General features: G+C 38.4%; 1 protein-coding gene across 1 annotated transcript; it reads right to left on the reverse strand.

Moving 5' to 3' along the window:
• Positions 1-2,416: 2,416 nt before the first annotated feature.
• pdk2a (pyruvate dehydrogenase kinase 2a) lies at positions 2,417-9,121 on the reverse strand. The gene is made up of 11 exons (XM_007572326.2): positions 8,897-9,121; positions 7,991-8,132; positions 7,495-7,566; positions 7,174-7,358; positions 5,852-5,941; positions 5,588-5,665; positions 5,184-5,260; positions 4,972-5,070; positions 3,813-3,923; positions 3,471-3,584; positions 2,417-3,375 (listed from the first exon to the last, which is right to left on the reverse strand). The coding sequence occupies exons 1-11, from the start codon at positions 9,012-9,014 to the stop codon at positions 3,235-3,237; spliced, it is 1,227 nt and encodes a 408-aa protein (XP_007572388.1). The 5' UTR covers positions 9,015-9,121; the 3' UTR covers positions 2,417-3,234.
• Positions 9,122-15,595: the final 6,474 nt, after the last annotated feature.

Below are 15,595 nucleotides of genomic sequence, written 5' to 3' on the forward strand. Positions count from 1 at the left end.
TCCCCAATAAAATATCAGGCTGCAGTGATTTGATCTACCAATTAAGCTATAATACGTAACCAATAGGTGAAACATGACAAACTATGGCTCAGTTCAAAGGGTGTATATAACAGTATTTTGTTGACTACTCCATTGCAGTGATGGAGAAAGACGTTATAACTGCAGATTACATCAATAGGCAGGACAAATTCAGAGTATTAGGGATAATCCCTACTCACTTACACTTGGTGTATAACTGAACTCTGCTCCCTGACATTGTGGATCAACTTAAGAGAAGCAGTTTCCTGAATTTGGACAAGGTTGCTTTTCTGTTCTCTGTTGCTTTTTCCTCTTTAGAGAGGCCAGCAGCATACCTTGTGTGTATTTACATTACTATTTGTTTGAGATTTGATTAGACTCAGAAGACTGCTTATAAAAAAATACAAAGAAATGATAATGAAAAATATAATGAAATCAATCAAGAAGTGCAATTTTTAATCATGACTTCACATTAACAGACAACTATCAGATTTTAGCATAATGCCAATTTACAATGCCGATATCTATCTTTGCTTGTCTCTCATTTAAATATTTGGCAAAACTTTGTAAAACACACATACACAAGTTTGTTTGTTTGGTTTTTTTATTTTCATTTCTCAAGGGAAAAATGGAGATCCAAAGCAACTTACCTTTTAATTAAAATAGTTACCCCGTAAACCTAATAAGGCATTTTGCTACTGGGAAAAACTACTGAAATTATGTGGCAAGACTTAAAAATAGATGTTCACTGACACTTTCCATCAATCCTGACTGAGATTGAGCTGTTCTATAATGAATAATGGAGAGATATTTCAGTCAATATATGTGCAAAACTGGCAATCCAAACAACTAGGCAAAAACTGGTTTTTACAAAGTATTGACTTACAACAAACATATCAGGGTTTTGTTTATAAAAAGACATTCATATATTTTCAAACTACATTAACAAAAGAAAAAACAAATGTGGTTGAACTGTAAAAAAAAAGTGTTAATACTTTTACAAAGTACTTCATTCATTCATTGTTAACCAGAATACTTGACCTGAGAATAATATACATAAAATATGAACTGCAGCTGAAATGTTCTTGTTGTGATTCAATCATATCTAAAGCGCTCCATCTTCAGTTTCCAAGGAGACCCTTTCCTGGCTGCTAATAGGTGTATCGCTTCAGTCTTGCATACACAAGGGTTAAGAATACTCATGTTTTAGCTGGGCCCAGTCAGTCCAGACCAGAATCCAGTTATGGATTTATTGCATGACCTAAAGATTGGCGTTTATGGAGGCTCTCCATCCAGTCTGACACCATCTGAGCCACTAAGCAAAAAAAAAAAGAAAAAAATGAAGGAATTTCAGTTTTTAAATCTACAAAAATCCCAAATGACTCGAAACTTAAAAATTAAGAATAAAGATGGCCGTATAAAGCACTGACTTAAGGAACTCAATGTGTCTGTCCTATTTTGTAGATTTTTAATTAGACATAAGTGGAATTCCGGCTAAATTCTCCTTTTGCTCCACTTTGTGTCTACCACATAAAGTCCTCCATGGTTGAAAAATCACATCCAGCAAAGTCTATAAGCAGTCAGCTATTAATAGCACTGCCTCAGGCTATTAGCCTTTAGCTGCGGGGGTCTCACATGCTTCGAATACTAGACAAACAAGCCCTTCCCGTCTCGGTTTACCCCCTGCAACCTCTGCCTTACTGGGCTTTGAGCCAGAAATGGCCGGAAAACAATCTGCTGGCATAACAGTGTGACAAAACAGTTCGTACTCACAGACTGACAACAGCAATGAACAACGTAGCTAAAAGTGCAGCAAGAAGTTTCTTTTCAACTATCCGATGATGGAACGTCAGCTCTACCTGATCTCTTTGCCAGCGACACTAAACCAGTAGGTCTGTGTGCTTTGTTCACGTCTCTCTGTACAGATTTAATTAACAACCTTATAATGACCAAACACAAGACAAAAAAAAAAAAAACAAATAAAAATGAATTCTACATGGAGAATGTGTTACTTAGATTGGGATTCAAAAAAAAAAAGAAAAAAAAAAAAACAAGACAAAAATACAATTTTGCCTTCAGGTGTTTTTATTAACTGTATTTACATTTATTTCAGTCAAAGTGTAGCTATAAAAATAACATTTTGCATACTGCATGAGTTAGATTAACACAATAAAAACTATTGTGAACACACCTGGACCCTCGACAGTCTCATTTGGCACAGTGTGCGAAAAACTGGCCTATTAAAACCACAAACATGGCACCCACTGAGGCTTAATAACACTCATTTATAATGACTTTGTCTTCAAGCTTTTAGTTTTGAGACAAGGCTGGCAAATACTCTGATGGACCGACAGCAAACTTGGGCCCAGTGGGGCTGCGGCTTGTTAAAAACGATGCCCTTTTTCTTTGTAGTTCTTACAAACAATGCACAAAAAAAAGAGGATTAAATTCAGCCTGGTCCAAAAAACTGAGCACAAGATCAGTTTTTTTTTTTTTTTTATACTTACAAAGGCTGAAATACAGAAAGTCTGTAAGAAAATTCATGCAAAAAAAAAGAAAAAAAAGAAAAGAAAACTCAACTTCAGAGTCTAGCATTTGCTCAAAATTTCCAAACCCAACACCGTTACAGTACCATCAAATTTAAGGTGCAAATATCAGTTGTGATAGTTCAAGTATTTAAACAAGACGTGCCTTTGGGAGGATTTGCTACTATAACGCATAGATGAACAACAAATTTCCCCTGTTATGTAAAAGCCTCTACATCTAACTCAAAACTGCTGGATCTCTTTCAACTTCCTCTTCTTCTTCTGTCCACTCTTACTCTCGACTTCTCCCTCATTTCCGGGCACCCGATAACTCGCTGGGTGCCCTCCTCCGTCTCCCCCTACCTGCACACGACTCCACCTTTTACCGCCGAGTCTCGTTTCAGCAGCGCTCGGGCTGCTTCACCAGGTCTCCATGGTAACTTTATTTAAATGTCCTGTTGGTAGCAGTTCTGAGTTTGTCTAATTTCTCTATTGCAGACAGAAACCAAAATGAATGACAGAAGCTGGAAATGACATGCTACTGGTGACGCCGGCTGAAATCTGCTCTGGTTCTGGGAGGTGCGAGAAGCTCGTCTGCTTCGGCGGACGATCCCATGGGAATACTAGGACGTGGTTCATGGAGAATCCATGCTTTGTAGTCTTAAAGCGGCGGCTGCGTCCGAAGGTCTGACTAGGCCACCTTGTATTTGCGCAGATCTAAGGGTTCTTTACTGGGCACGCACCAGTCATCAGCCTCCTGGCACATTTTGTAGTTCTTCAGAGCGGTTTTGTTGTACACTGGCAACCTTTCGATAGAGTCCGTGGAAAGAGCCTAGAGGGACATACCATAAAAACAAATTTACTAAATCAAAAGGAAGTTCTCACCCGACTGTTTTGTGCCACAATTCCATGCACAGACTAGTTCACCTTCAAGTAGATGACGGCATCTGTGCCGAAACCCTCCATCGAGTAAACGTGCAGATCCCCCTGGAAATACTTGGCGTACAGACGAGAAATGGGAAGGCCGTAGCCGAATCCAGCCTGCAGAGAAAGGGGAAAGGCTTAAAACTTGTCATTCGGAACTAGTAGCACCTTATTTTAGATTCGCTTTTGATGACTGTAGGGAGATAACGTCAAATGACAAAAAAAAAAAAAAAGGTGGTAGAAATGCAATCTCTACAGAGCTAAGTCTACATAAAAGACTAAAAACATTTTTGAGAAGCACAAAGGCTGAGAGCATCTGTACATCTAAACCAAAACCCTCCTTACCAACGGTGTGCTGGAGTGGTCGCTGATCTGTGGAGCAGGAGCTGTGGAGTACATGTAGCTGAAAAGGTTCTCGATCTTGCGAAACGGGACGCCGCCGCCTCTGTCGCTCACCTACGGGGGGGGCAGACAGAAAAACAGAAGACATGAATGAGTGCTGACGGGAGATGAGCGCTAACCTGGTCAAAAATGAAAAGATTAGGTAGAATGTTGTAATCGTTAAACTACAGATTTTGCAAGTAAAAACTAATTAATATATATATATATAAATAAAGGTCCCTAGCAGATTAATGATTAGCACAGATGTATACATAAAATATTTTGAAAAACGCAACTACTACTACTACTACTACTTTAAGGCAGGATGATAATTTGGATTACTTAGCAACCACTGTTTGATACATGTAGAGAAAGTGTCCAGTGTTTTTCAGCCTTGCTACTACAGCAGTCTAGTTACGCTTAATAAAGGAAAGCTTTCAGCTTACATTGCGTGCACTATGTTTGTTTTTCAACTGAAAGTAGACTTGGCTCAGTACTTCTGGGTCTATATTGTTTCTCTCCTAAATGAAGACATTAAAGTTATTGCTGGTATTAGTCCAGTCTGCCCTTTATTTCTCTTTGTCATCAAAGATACTCCTGACCCAGAGCTTTTGTTTTTATAATCATACATAGGTCATCTGATTTTCTCTATAGCGATTCTGTTTGTTCAACTGGGCCAGTTGTAGCAAGATGACAACCAGATGCCTGCTGATCCCGGTGAAACGTCGGGCTGACTGTAAAAGCACAATTCATGTTGACTTATCTTATCGGAGAGGCTACAGAAAGCGCGGCGATGAAACGAGGACTAAAACGTTACATAAGTGGGACAGATCAAACATTCAGAGAGCAAAAACAACTTCTGCTGGGAAATACTGGCTTCATTTAAATCTGAGGAATTTCACACATTGAAAGACAAAACTGATCACATTCAGATTTCTTAAGACTGGTCAGTGCAAAGATCCTGAGAGAGGATAAAGATTTGGTGTCTTCCTGCCCCAAAATAAAATATTTTATCTGACCATGAAGCATATTCTTTACTGCCCTTTGAAGTTGTAAAACTATGTGCACTCATCTTATGCAATGCTGGAAATGTAGTGGCCCTGCACTTTAAACTTTGTCTCACCTTGATTGACATGTCCTCTCCACCGAGAGACACCATGACCTTAATGGGTGGGAGGTTGTTCCTGTTTTCATGAGTCTCAATGGTAGCTCTCATTGCATTCTACAAAGGGAAAAAAAAAAAAAGAAACTTAGAATTCTTTTTTTAATGATTGTTAATTTTCAATGATTGTTAATTTTAGGCACATGCATGAATTAGAAGGCAGCATCTCCTACCTTGAAAAGCTCAAACAACATGTGATAAAGGTGGGAGGGCACATAAACGATGCTTATTGGGTGACTCTTCGTCTTGTCTGTGCAAAAGAAGAAGAATAAAAAATATATATATAAATATCTACACAGATATCAGCTCTTCATTCATAATCTGCTACACACAACATCTACTCCCACAATGGGGACATTTCTGAAGGCTGTTGTTTGCTTTGTTTAGGGGAATATAAAAACAAAGGCACAATACACAAATTTTCATTTCATCTGCTTTGTGTTGGTCTGTTTTCAAGAAATCCCCATAAAATACAGTGAAACTTCACAAAAAGTGAAAAAAAGGGTCAAGGACTATGAAACCTTTTGCATAGCACCAAATCGTTAAACTATATGGAACAAATCATAGGAAAACTTACGGTTCATTTCCTGCAGAACCAAATCAGGAGAGCGGAGGTAGTACTGGTCACACAACATCTTCGCACTGTGGAAGGCATCTGATGAAAATGAAAAGGAACTTAATTTTAATTGCAGACAAAACAAAACACAAAACGTTGTTTTTAAAAGTAGATGAAACATGATTTCAGCTACTTTAAAACCGCAAGGTAGCTGAAAAACAAATGATTGCTATAAATTGTGGCCAGTTTGAGTATTTTGAGGCCTTAAGTCAAGTTCAGACTCACCTTGGACTACATCTCCTACATTGCATTGAGGGTCAATGCTTCCTATTGTGTTTGGGTGGACTGGGTTAGTGGTGCCATCAAACACAAGAGCTGCAAAAAAAAACAAGAGAATAAGGGAAAATCAGGGGTTTTCGACATTTTATATTTTACCTACAAAGTTTTTGCAAGAAAAAAAAGTTTTTAAATGTTTAAAAAGTCTTGTCGATTGCACACTCTTGGTCTTGCCTGTGCAAAGGAAGAGTAAAAGTATTAAGTCGTTTCCATGCATACATGCAGTCATTTTTGCTCGGGCCCCTAGTTTGGAAAAACAAAATGTTACGAAAGACGTGCAGGGCATTAAAAGTTGCCCCTGGTGTGAAACTGGTTCGATAGGGACGAGGTTATATAACGCGTGACGTTTCCCCTTCATGCAACAGCAGTTTTGAAATATTTCACTTTGGATCAACGATAGTGTGTGCTTCAGCAGTTTGTGTTTCAACATCGTGGATTATCCAAGCGCTCTATGGCAAACAAAACTAGACTTTGCAGGACCGTTCCAGGTAAAAAGGAAAAAAAAAAAAGACACCGTTCTTTCCTTCTCTTATCTCCTTCTGCACCAGTTGTGCGGGTTTTACTGCACGTATGAATTCAGCTGCAACACAAACGCATAGGGTCCTGAAACATGTCAGCAGCTAAGCAGAGATAGGCTATCTGAGCTGATTAATGAAGAACATGCTGACGCACCTGCGGCCTTATCCACTTTTATTTCTCCTGTCTTTTGGCTCTCATCATTTGTGGGGTGTGATGTTTGGAATAGACTTGTGTAAACTTAAATATGTGAATGTCTGTTGCCAATCCAAATGAGATAAGAAGCTAAACGCTCCCTTTGCTGTCATGTCTACCCAATAATGTTTGATACTCATAGAAATAAATGCAACAAGGGATGATTTTCAGCACAAAACTGACATTTTAAAAACCTAGGTCAATAAATCTGTCCTCTGCTGAACCGTGGCGTCTAAGTAAGGTCAATGGTGACTGAAAGAAAAACAAGGAGCTTTTGTTACGTTCGTTGTCTAAATCACCTCAGATTATAACTGCAACGGACATTTCTCAATATTTTTGCCTTTAAGGATTTCTTTTGTGAGTGATTAGGTTGTTCATCAGGCAAGCGACAAATGAAACTTGTAGCACGTCTTTAACAAAAAAAAAAATGCTTTGGTATAAAATAATAATAATAAAAAGAAACAATAATGAAAGTAAACCACAAACGGAAAATATAAATTAAAGAAACAAACACAGAAAAACTAATTCTAGCTGAATTTCGAAACTGGTTGTGGGCTTACTGTGCTGGTTGATCAGCATTCGTATGGAGATGCGACTCATGTAGAAGCGATCCAGAAAATACTGGATGTTCTGGTTGGTGACCACATCCTGGGGAAAAACCTCCTTGTATTCAATGACCCCCTGCGCCATGGTCGGCACCACGTCGTTGTGTCTGTTTCTGATGGTAACCAAAGCATCGACAAACCTGGGGAGAAAGTATGGGAGAAAGTATACACCTTCAGCTGTCGGGCACTTGGCATCTTCCAGAAACAGATGCATTTACGCATTAATTGGGAAGTTAGCCTTCTGTTATAACATCTGGACAAGAACTAAAGCCTTACTCTGCAAGCACTCTGTGGTCATCTGGATTCTTGTCTAGGAAGTGAAGGATCTCCAATAAACTCTGACTATACCTGAAAAATAAAAATAAAAATAAGCAAAACCCATGAACATATGATGGGAAACATAGGAGGCACAGCAGAGTAAATCTGAAGGAAGTGAAAGTTCATGAAGGAAGCAAAAATAGTGCAGTGAGAATAACACAGGTCACGTGGGCCTGTGACGGGGGAAACTGGGCTAAAGTTCACAGCTCAGAGCCACTCCCCACCATCCTCCGCTCTGAGCAAGTTGGAGAGAGCACAACTCGGTCACACGGCTTTGTTGTAATTCAGAGTGTTATGTAACTAAAGAGGGCGGATCAACTGCCCCAGTTTGTGGTAAACAACAGCCGCTGTGATTGTAATAAAACTTGGCCACGAGAAAGGGCGACGTTTCAGCCTGAAGACAAAACCCAGGTCAATGAAAGTCGACAGGCCGTCTCCTGGATAAACAACTCACCATCTCTGCACCATCTGAACTGAGGGAGTAGTGAGCAGCTTGTCTGGCAGGAGGTTGATCTCCTTCATGATGTTGGAGAGTCTCACGGGGAGTTCCTGCCTCAAAAAGACAAAGGATGTCTTTTCACAGGCATTGATGGAACCTGAGAGTTAGGAGTAAACAGAGAGGAAAACAATCAATTCTGTTTTTGTTTTTTTTTTCTCACACATATACAAAGTTTCATTTATTCCTTATTGTTCTACTTTCTTTTAGACATTTTGAAGAGTTTTGAGCAAGCACATCCATCAGAAATTTAATTTTGAATTACCTGAGTGTATTTTGAATAAATAAAGTCAAATATGATGTATGTTTAAATGGTCCCATTTGCAGGTTAAAAGTTGTTTATTTGAACAGTTAGAGCCAGATAAGTACTGGCTCAAAAAAAACTTAATTTGATGGTAGATAAAGGTCTGAAAGATAGAAAACAATAAATTGAGCAATTTATTTGCAAAAATAAATTATTTTTCCTCTGTTTCGCTTTAAGTTGCCAAGTTCTTTAGAGTTTAAACCGGCTGAGCAAGCGTATTGACCCAACTTTAAAGTTTGTTTTATTTGAGTACATTTACCATTTTATTAAAGTAAAATTATTCCTTTACATAAATTAACACCTGCAGATTATGACTTGTTTTTTTTTTGTGACCAGTTAGAGGCAAAATGGTGCAGCCCGAGTTTGCAGCAGATCTGATGCAACACTGAGCGCCTATGAACAGCAAATTGCAGCAGGCCCGTGCACAGCACAGCAGATGCATGCTTTGAAATTCACTATTATAACACAGCATGAATAAGCGCTGCAGAATTTAGCTACGGATTTAAACCGTTCAGGTAGCTTTGCTAAAATGGACCAAATAAAATTCGAGCTCAACTCACCGAAATCGATGAATTGCTTCATGGAGAGCGGAGACGGAGAGAATTTGGAGAAATGCTCGATGTGCTTCGGCGCGTTGGCCAACGCGGCGTTTTTCATTATAAAGCGTACAAACTTCATGATGGCTATTAGATGGTTCCTTTTTTTTCTTCTAGGTCCAGTTTGTGTCAATAATAACCCCGAAGGGAGGCTCTGCCCCCAGTTTTCTCTGAGTGGGTTGGTTTCTAGCTGCTACGGCTTGCGGGAGGAAAGAAAATACTGATCTTCAACCAATCAGAAGAAAGGAATTTTATTTACCCTCCAGACTGACCAATCGGAGCCGTTAGGAGGCGTGGCTAGTGACGTTTGAACCCTCCCAGAAAGGAAGCGCTTCCAGAACAGTTGAAGCAACGGCTCAAGTAAACATACGTGCTGTTTGGCAGCCCCGCTTCATTCCACGAATCGCCAACTGCAACTTTGGTGGGCAGGGATATCAGAAACATATGAAGTGGGTTAATATGAGAGTTTATTCAAGTTTATAATTTATTTTTGACTCTAAATGCAAACAATTAACTTCAATTTAATATGAGACATTTAATGCAAGTTTGATTCAACATGCGTTTGTATTTATGTTTGAGCCTTGACTAGGCCATTCAATCAACAAATAAACTTTATTGATTGAGGTCTGACTGCCTGCTTAGGAGAGTTGACCTGCAGGGAGATTAACCTTTATCATATTAAGTCTTTTTAAAGTCTCTAAAAGGTGTTTTTCCACATCGATTCTGACCACCTGACTTAGAGTGAGCTCTAAGTCAGAACATATTTTAGCTTGTGCAGTTCCCTGCTGAAAAGAAAACATTCCTACAGCATGATGCTGCCACTATGTTTCACAATAGGGGTGTTGTGCTCAGGGTGATGTGCAAGGTCAGTTTTTCACCACACAAAGTGTTTTTGCATTAACACTACCAGTACCAAGTTCAGTTTTGGTGTAATCGGACTGGAAGCACTTTCTTCTGCATGTTTGTTGTGTAAACTATGTGGCTTGTGTCAAACGGCAAACATCACCAAAGATTTTCTTTTAGAAATTGCTTTCTTCTTAACACACCCACATAAACACAGGTTTTATGTGTATAACAGGATCCATTCATACATGCATACGTCCATCCATGTGTTCATCCATCTATGCTTTTTATGTATTGTATATAATTAGTAATCAAATGAACTGTTCAACTATTTATTTGCTTTTACATCCATTCATTAGGATCTGATGTGAATCAGATTTTTTTTTTTATTGAAAGATCAAATTTCCAACCTTCTCCTTAATCTTCTTGATGACACAGTCTGGTCCACTGCTACTTGTTTACGTCCTCCCAGCTCCCAGTCTGTGAATGATTCCCTGGAAGTCTGCCACGTAAAGTTTTGAATAGAAATGCCTTCATCAGGGAACTGGCTGTCCTAATCAAATCTCTTGTTACATAAACGGCGGCTGCGTCAGTACCGCTGGGATTGTCTCTAGAAAGCCAGCACGAGCGAGCTCTAAGTCAGAACATGTTTTAGTTTGTGCAGTTTCTTGTTTTGAAAAACCACAAAAGAGAAAGTAATATAAGAGTGAAGAGTCAGATGTTTGTACATGAAGATAGAGATTAGATATTATTGTAGTTTTAACTCCTCATACGAGCATGTGATATGATCCCCGCTGAGCATGACCATCGCATGTACACGTCAGAGTTGGTTGTTTTTGTTTTTGATGATGAAATCCCAGTCAAAAAAAGTTAGGTATTTGAAAGATTTTGGATTGTGGAGGGTTAACACTTAACGTTCAGGACAAGTCCAGACGTTACTCCATTTCTGCTCAAGCAAATCTGCAAACCAAAGAGAATGCTTTGAAATTCTGTACAACTGATTTTTAAGTTTTGAAAAATAAAATATGATTTGATGACACTATGTTTTTTTTTTAATGTATGTAACAAATACAATGCTCTTGGTGATGTAGGAAGAAAGAAAATGGCTGAGAATAACATGTTAGATACGTTTAAGAGTATTGTTAACCATGGAAAGTTATTTTGACAAAATAGTTTATTTGCATATGACTTTTAAGTCCATATGTCTTTTCTGTTTAGTTCATGTACAACTAAACAAAATGTATCAGGTTATTTTAGGTTCGCAGTACTTAAACTTTAGGTTTGCAATACTGCACATCATACTTGTTTGAAAAGCTGAGGGTCTTTTGAGGTAAAAATGCTTTAAAGTATGACTGTTTTACTGCAAAAAAGTGAGCAAACTATCACTGCTCTTTATGTTTTCTGTCAATTTTTGAGCAGAGAAACATAAAAAGTAGGAGCCAGGAACTTAGAATTTTCAGTTAAGTCATGTATTATTATGTCATTATAACTTACTGAAAATGGTCAAGTTAGTCAAGGTGTGTAAACTTGCACATACTAACATTTTTACATTTTGAAACTTTGGTTTTTTTCGAGGCAACAAGTCTGTACACATTTTTAAAGTAAAGTCCACTTATCGTGTTTTACAGTGTAGACGCTCAGAATAGCTCGGTTGGTTCAGTTTTGTCTACTTAAGACAGCGGTGTCCAAACCTTTTGCCAACAGGGCCAAAGTCAAAGAGTTGAGAGCACTCAAGGGCCACAAAAAAATGAATTTCTTTTTATCTCTTCAGTAACACTCTAAACATGCAAGATTTTAATGAAGCAGTGATATGGAAATCATTGTTGATCCTGAACACAAAAAAGTGTCTTGTACAATTGCTGTACTAATGATAATTTCTTTTGGGTCCATTGTCCTCAGATGTTGTGATGGGGAACAAGCACAGGGCAAAGGTCAGGCCTTGCTCTACTTAGCAAAGTTTAGTCATTAAAAACAGCAACATGGTTAATAACATAAAAATGAAACTCTCACTCTTTTCAGATTTTTCTTAGAAAAGTGCTGACCTGCATCAACCCTCTGTGCTTACAGCAGGACAGATTCTCTGTATTTTTTAATTGTGGTGCACTTTGGACACCCCTGAGTTGTTAGCGTTGGTGGCAACGTGCCTCACTGGTCAGAGCCCCAGGCCATCAAGGGGATGAAAGAGTGGAGACAAAATACAGTCTGTCGATACGGTTTCCCAATGCTTTTTTGTATTTTCAGTCAGTAACCAGTTGATACTGCTGATCTGTAACTTCCAATTTCGCAGCAAACTAGGGCTAGTTCACAGTTTGTTTTAGAAAATGTCCACTAAATTTAATAATTACTAGTTCAACATCTGTAATATTCAGACAGTCAAACCTGAAGAGGATCATTCTTCAACAAACGTTTAAAACAGTTCGCAAAAGTACCCACAGAACTGTTTTGGGGCCATTTTTGAATGAGACAAGTATGAGCATTTCTATTTATAGACAGGTAGAAAGTAGACTGAAATAATGTACACTAACAATATTTTCTTTATGACAAAGTTTTTCTGGATCATTAGATAAACCTGAACTAATGAATTGAAGATAATCAGTAAAAAAAAAAAAGTTTTGCAGAGACTTTACAAAGACGCTTTTGCAGATTTTCAGAAATGTGAGCAGGTCGAGAGAAGGTGCTGAAATATGATCAGCATCAGGGGTAAACAGATACTTGTCCATTCCAGCTGCATCCGTAACACTCCAACAAGGTTTGAATCAGTTTATAATGAACCCATGAAGGACATAAAATTCTATTTACACAACATAATGATAAGCTTGATCTTACTTTAGCCTGAAACTAGAGGTTATTTTTCTTCAAAGTTGCCTCAATGGGAACTGTACTGGTCAGGGGGGAGGCGGGGCCCCTCGGGCTACCACCAGTACTTTTCCGCACCCCATCAGGCTCCAGTCCTGCCAGTTGTCAGCTCCAATTCCCAACAGTCAACAAACTGCCCAGGCATGTGAGGCCTAAATGTTTGGGCATTCTGTCACAGCCGTGCTGCGTGAAGGGTGACCAACTGGACAATAACAGCCCCAGTAGAAAATCCTCTGCAGGCCCAGGGAAACCGTCGATGGACCGTTACCGCTGTGATCGCTTTGCATTTAAAAGGTGCATCTAAATGCAAATGCTTGCATTCCTCTGTACACAAACAAAAGTTTCCACTTGAGCAGGAATAAAATGCTCCATGCACTACCTGTGGAAATGCCATTTAGTAAATATCCGGGCTTAACAGTGTTTCTGACAAGTGTAATGACCGAGACACTAATGGTGAGTTTCTTTTCACGCGACAAAGGATAATAGTAGTCTGATTACATATTCAGACTGATAAATGGAAGTTTCACAGTATCATTGGTGTCACTTAAAAAAAAAAACATTGATGAGAGTCCTGAGAAAAAAAAGTAGATCTAAATGAAAGAACAGTGATTTAAAGATTCATTTATTTTTCAGCCAATCTGGACATGGGGGATCAAGTTGGGCTTCAAGACTTTTAGCACCATTAGGTGAGGGTGCTCTGGTGATGTCATACATCTAAAATAACTAAAAAAAAAACATTAAGAAAAACTACCAACAGCTTTATAACTTTTTTTTGGATACATTTGCAGTTGTATTGTAATTTTCCTAAGAACCCATGTCAACAGTTCATTGGATCTCAGCTATTAAAATATGTTAGTGTACTTTGAAGGTATTTACAGAGTCTTGGAAAAAATATTCACAGCAATTAAAACTGCAGTCATGTGGGCTGTTCCTCTATCTGTTTTACACATCTGAAAACTCAGATTTTGCCCGTTGATCGTAATAGCTCAAGCTCAGACAGAATGGGTAGAATTTATACATCAGTTTTCAAACCTGGCCAGACATTCTCAATTGGATTTAGGTCTGGACTTTGACAAGCCCATCTAAAAACAAGAACATGCTTTGAACCACATGTTCCACTGCAGCTCTGACTTTTGGATTATTGTTCTGCTGAAAGGCAAAGATCTCTCCAAGTTTCAAGTCTAACACTTTTCTTCCAGGATTGGGCAGTATGTTGTTGCATCCATCTTTCCATCAACTCTGACCAGTTTTCCTGTCTGTGCTGAGGGAAAACACCCCACAATCACTAGAATGTTCCTCTGTGAAGAGGCAACTCATAAAACGTTTCCTCTTTTTGTGAAAAGACTCAACTTTGGTCTCATCTGACCAGAGACATTTCTTCTACGGGACTGATGTGTCCCTTCATGACTTTCTTTCAGCTATGACTCTGGCCTGGTTAGATTTCTTATCAATGTATTTTTCCATGTGAGCTATGGATCTCTTCAACTTATAAAAAGTTAGCATACACTTTTCCTCTGTTTCCCTGATTGCTCCTTAAACTGGGCTATCTTTTTCTTGGCACTTTTGCAGTTGGATGAACACTGGTCCAAAAACGTCGGAGTTAACTTTTTAACCTAACACCACTTTAATGTTTTCCACATCGTAATTGCTGGCCAGTCTGCGTTAATTGGCCTTTTGTACACTAGATTTTACTTAAGGGAATCAGAGTAAAGAGACGGTTGGGGGAGGATGATTACAAATGCTTGCCACACTTCTGATTTTTATTTTGAAAATATTTTGAAACTCATGGATCATTTTCTTTTCGGTATTGCGAATATCCACGCATTTTCAATCAAACCCATCAACCTGTTTGGTTGCATCATGACATAATATGAAAAAAAAAAGTTAAAGGAATATAAATCGTTTTGCAAGGAACAGAAGTTTGAAAAAAGTTTGTGAAAATTCAGATGTGTATTGCATTGATCACTCAGTAGGAATAAAAACGTTTGTTTGCAAGTGAAGAGTTATTGTGTGCAACACTGCCATCTAGTGCCTCGATAAAGTAATTGTTTTAAGGAAAGCATTTCAGATACAAAAGTAAAATGACAGTCAAATATGTAGAAAATAAAAACAACACTATAAAAATCTAATTTAATGATGATTTAATCTAGCATAAATTAAGGGTTTTCTGGGTTAAATAAGTTGTGCTCTGGTCAGAAGCTGAACTACAGGTTCATGTAAATCAGATGTTTTTCTTCTGAATTGTTTATTTTTTCAACCTTTTTGCCAAGTTTTGCCATAGATTTTCAGTTGATTAAGGTTCAGACTTTGACTGGGCCATTCTAATCCGTTCTTTCCTGTCAGATTAGTTCTGAATTCCTCGGTATTCTGGGTTTATTTTCCACTGTAATAAATTCTTATCTTTACCCATGTTCTTTTTATTGATAATTTTCACATCCATGCTTCCTTCTTGAACAGATCTTGGTTTTCACTCAGGTGCTTTGTTCTCCGACTGCCACAAAGGTTAGATTTGAAGACTATATATCTACTAGCTGTACTATTAACAGATTTTTTTTTTTTTTTAAGAAAAACCTTTATTGAAAATGAAACCCCCAGTATATGAGGGGAAGAAGTAAGACAACAGTTTGTGCTACACATAAGTGGGGCATTGACCCACATTATTCCCATGGCTGTAAAAGACGCCTGCAGATCCCGGCGCTTCGCTGTGGATCCGGTGCCAACAACTCCAGCCACGTTTTTTCCTCACAGTCCTGCAAACAGAAGGTGCGAAAACAAACAAAGCTGATGTATGGAGGATGTAGCATTTGGAAGAGGCATGTGTCTTTAAATGTAAGCTGTTGGAAAAGCGTGGGCTATAAATAGATTCATGCTTTTTTTTTTTTTTTCCCGGTTTTTTTTTTTTTTCTCTTTTCTTTTCAACCCCGTGGATGATGAAGAATGTTGTTCAAATTTAAATTCCAGCCG

Source organism: Poecilia formosa, unplaced genomic scaffold, assembly GCF_000485575.1.
Source record: "Poecilia formosa unplaced genomic scaffold, Poecilia_formosa-5.1.2 Scaffold7, whole genome shotgun sequence".
Lineage (NCBI taxonomy): Eukaryota > Metazoa > Chordata > Actinopteri > Cyprinodontiformes > Poeciliidae > Poecilia > Poecilia formosa.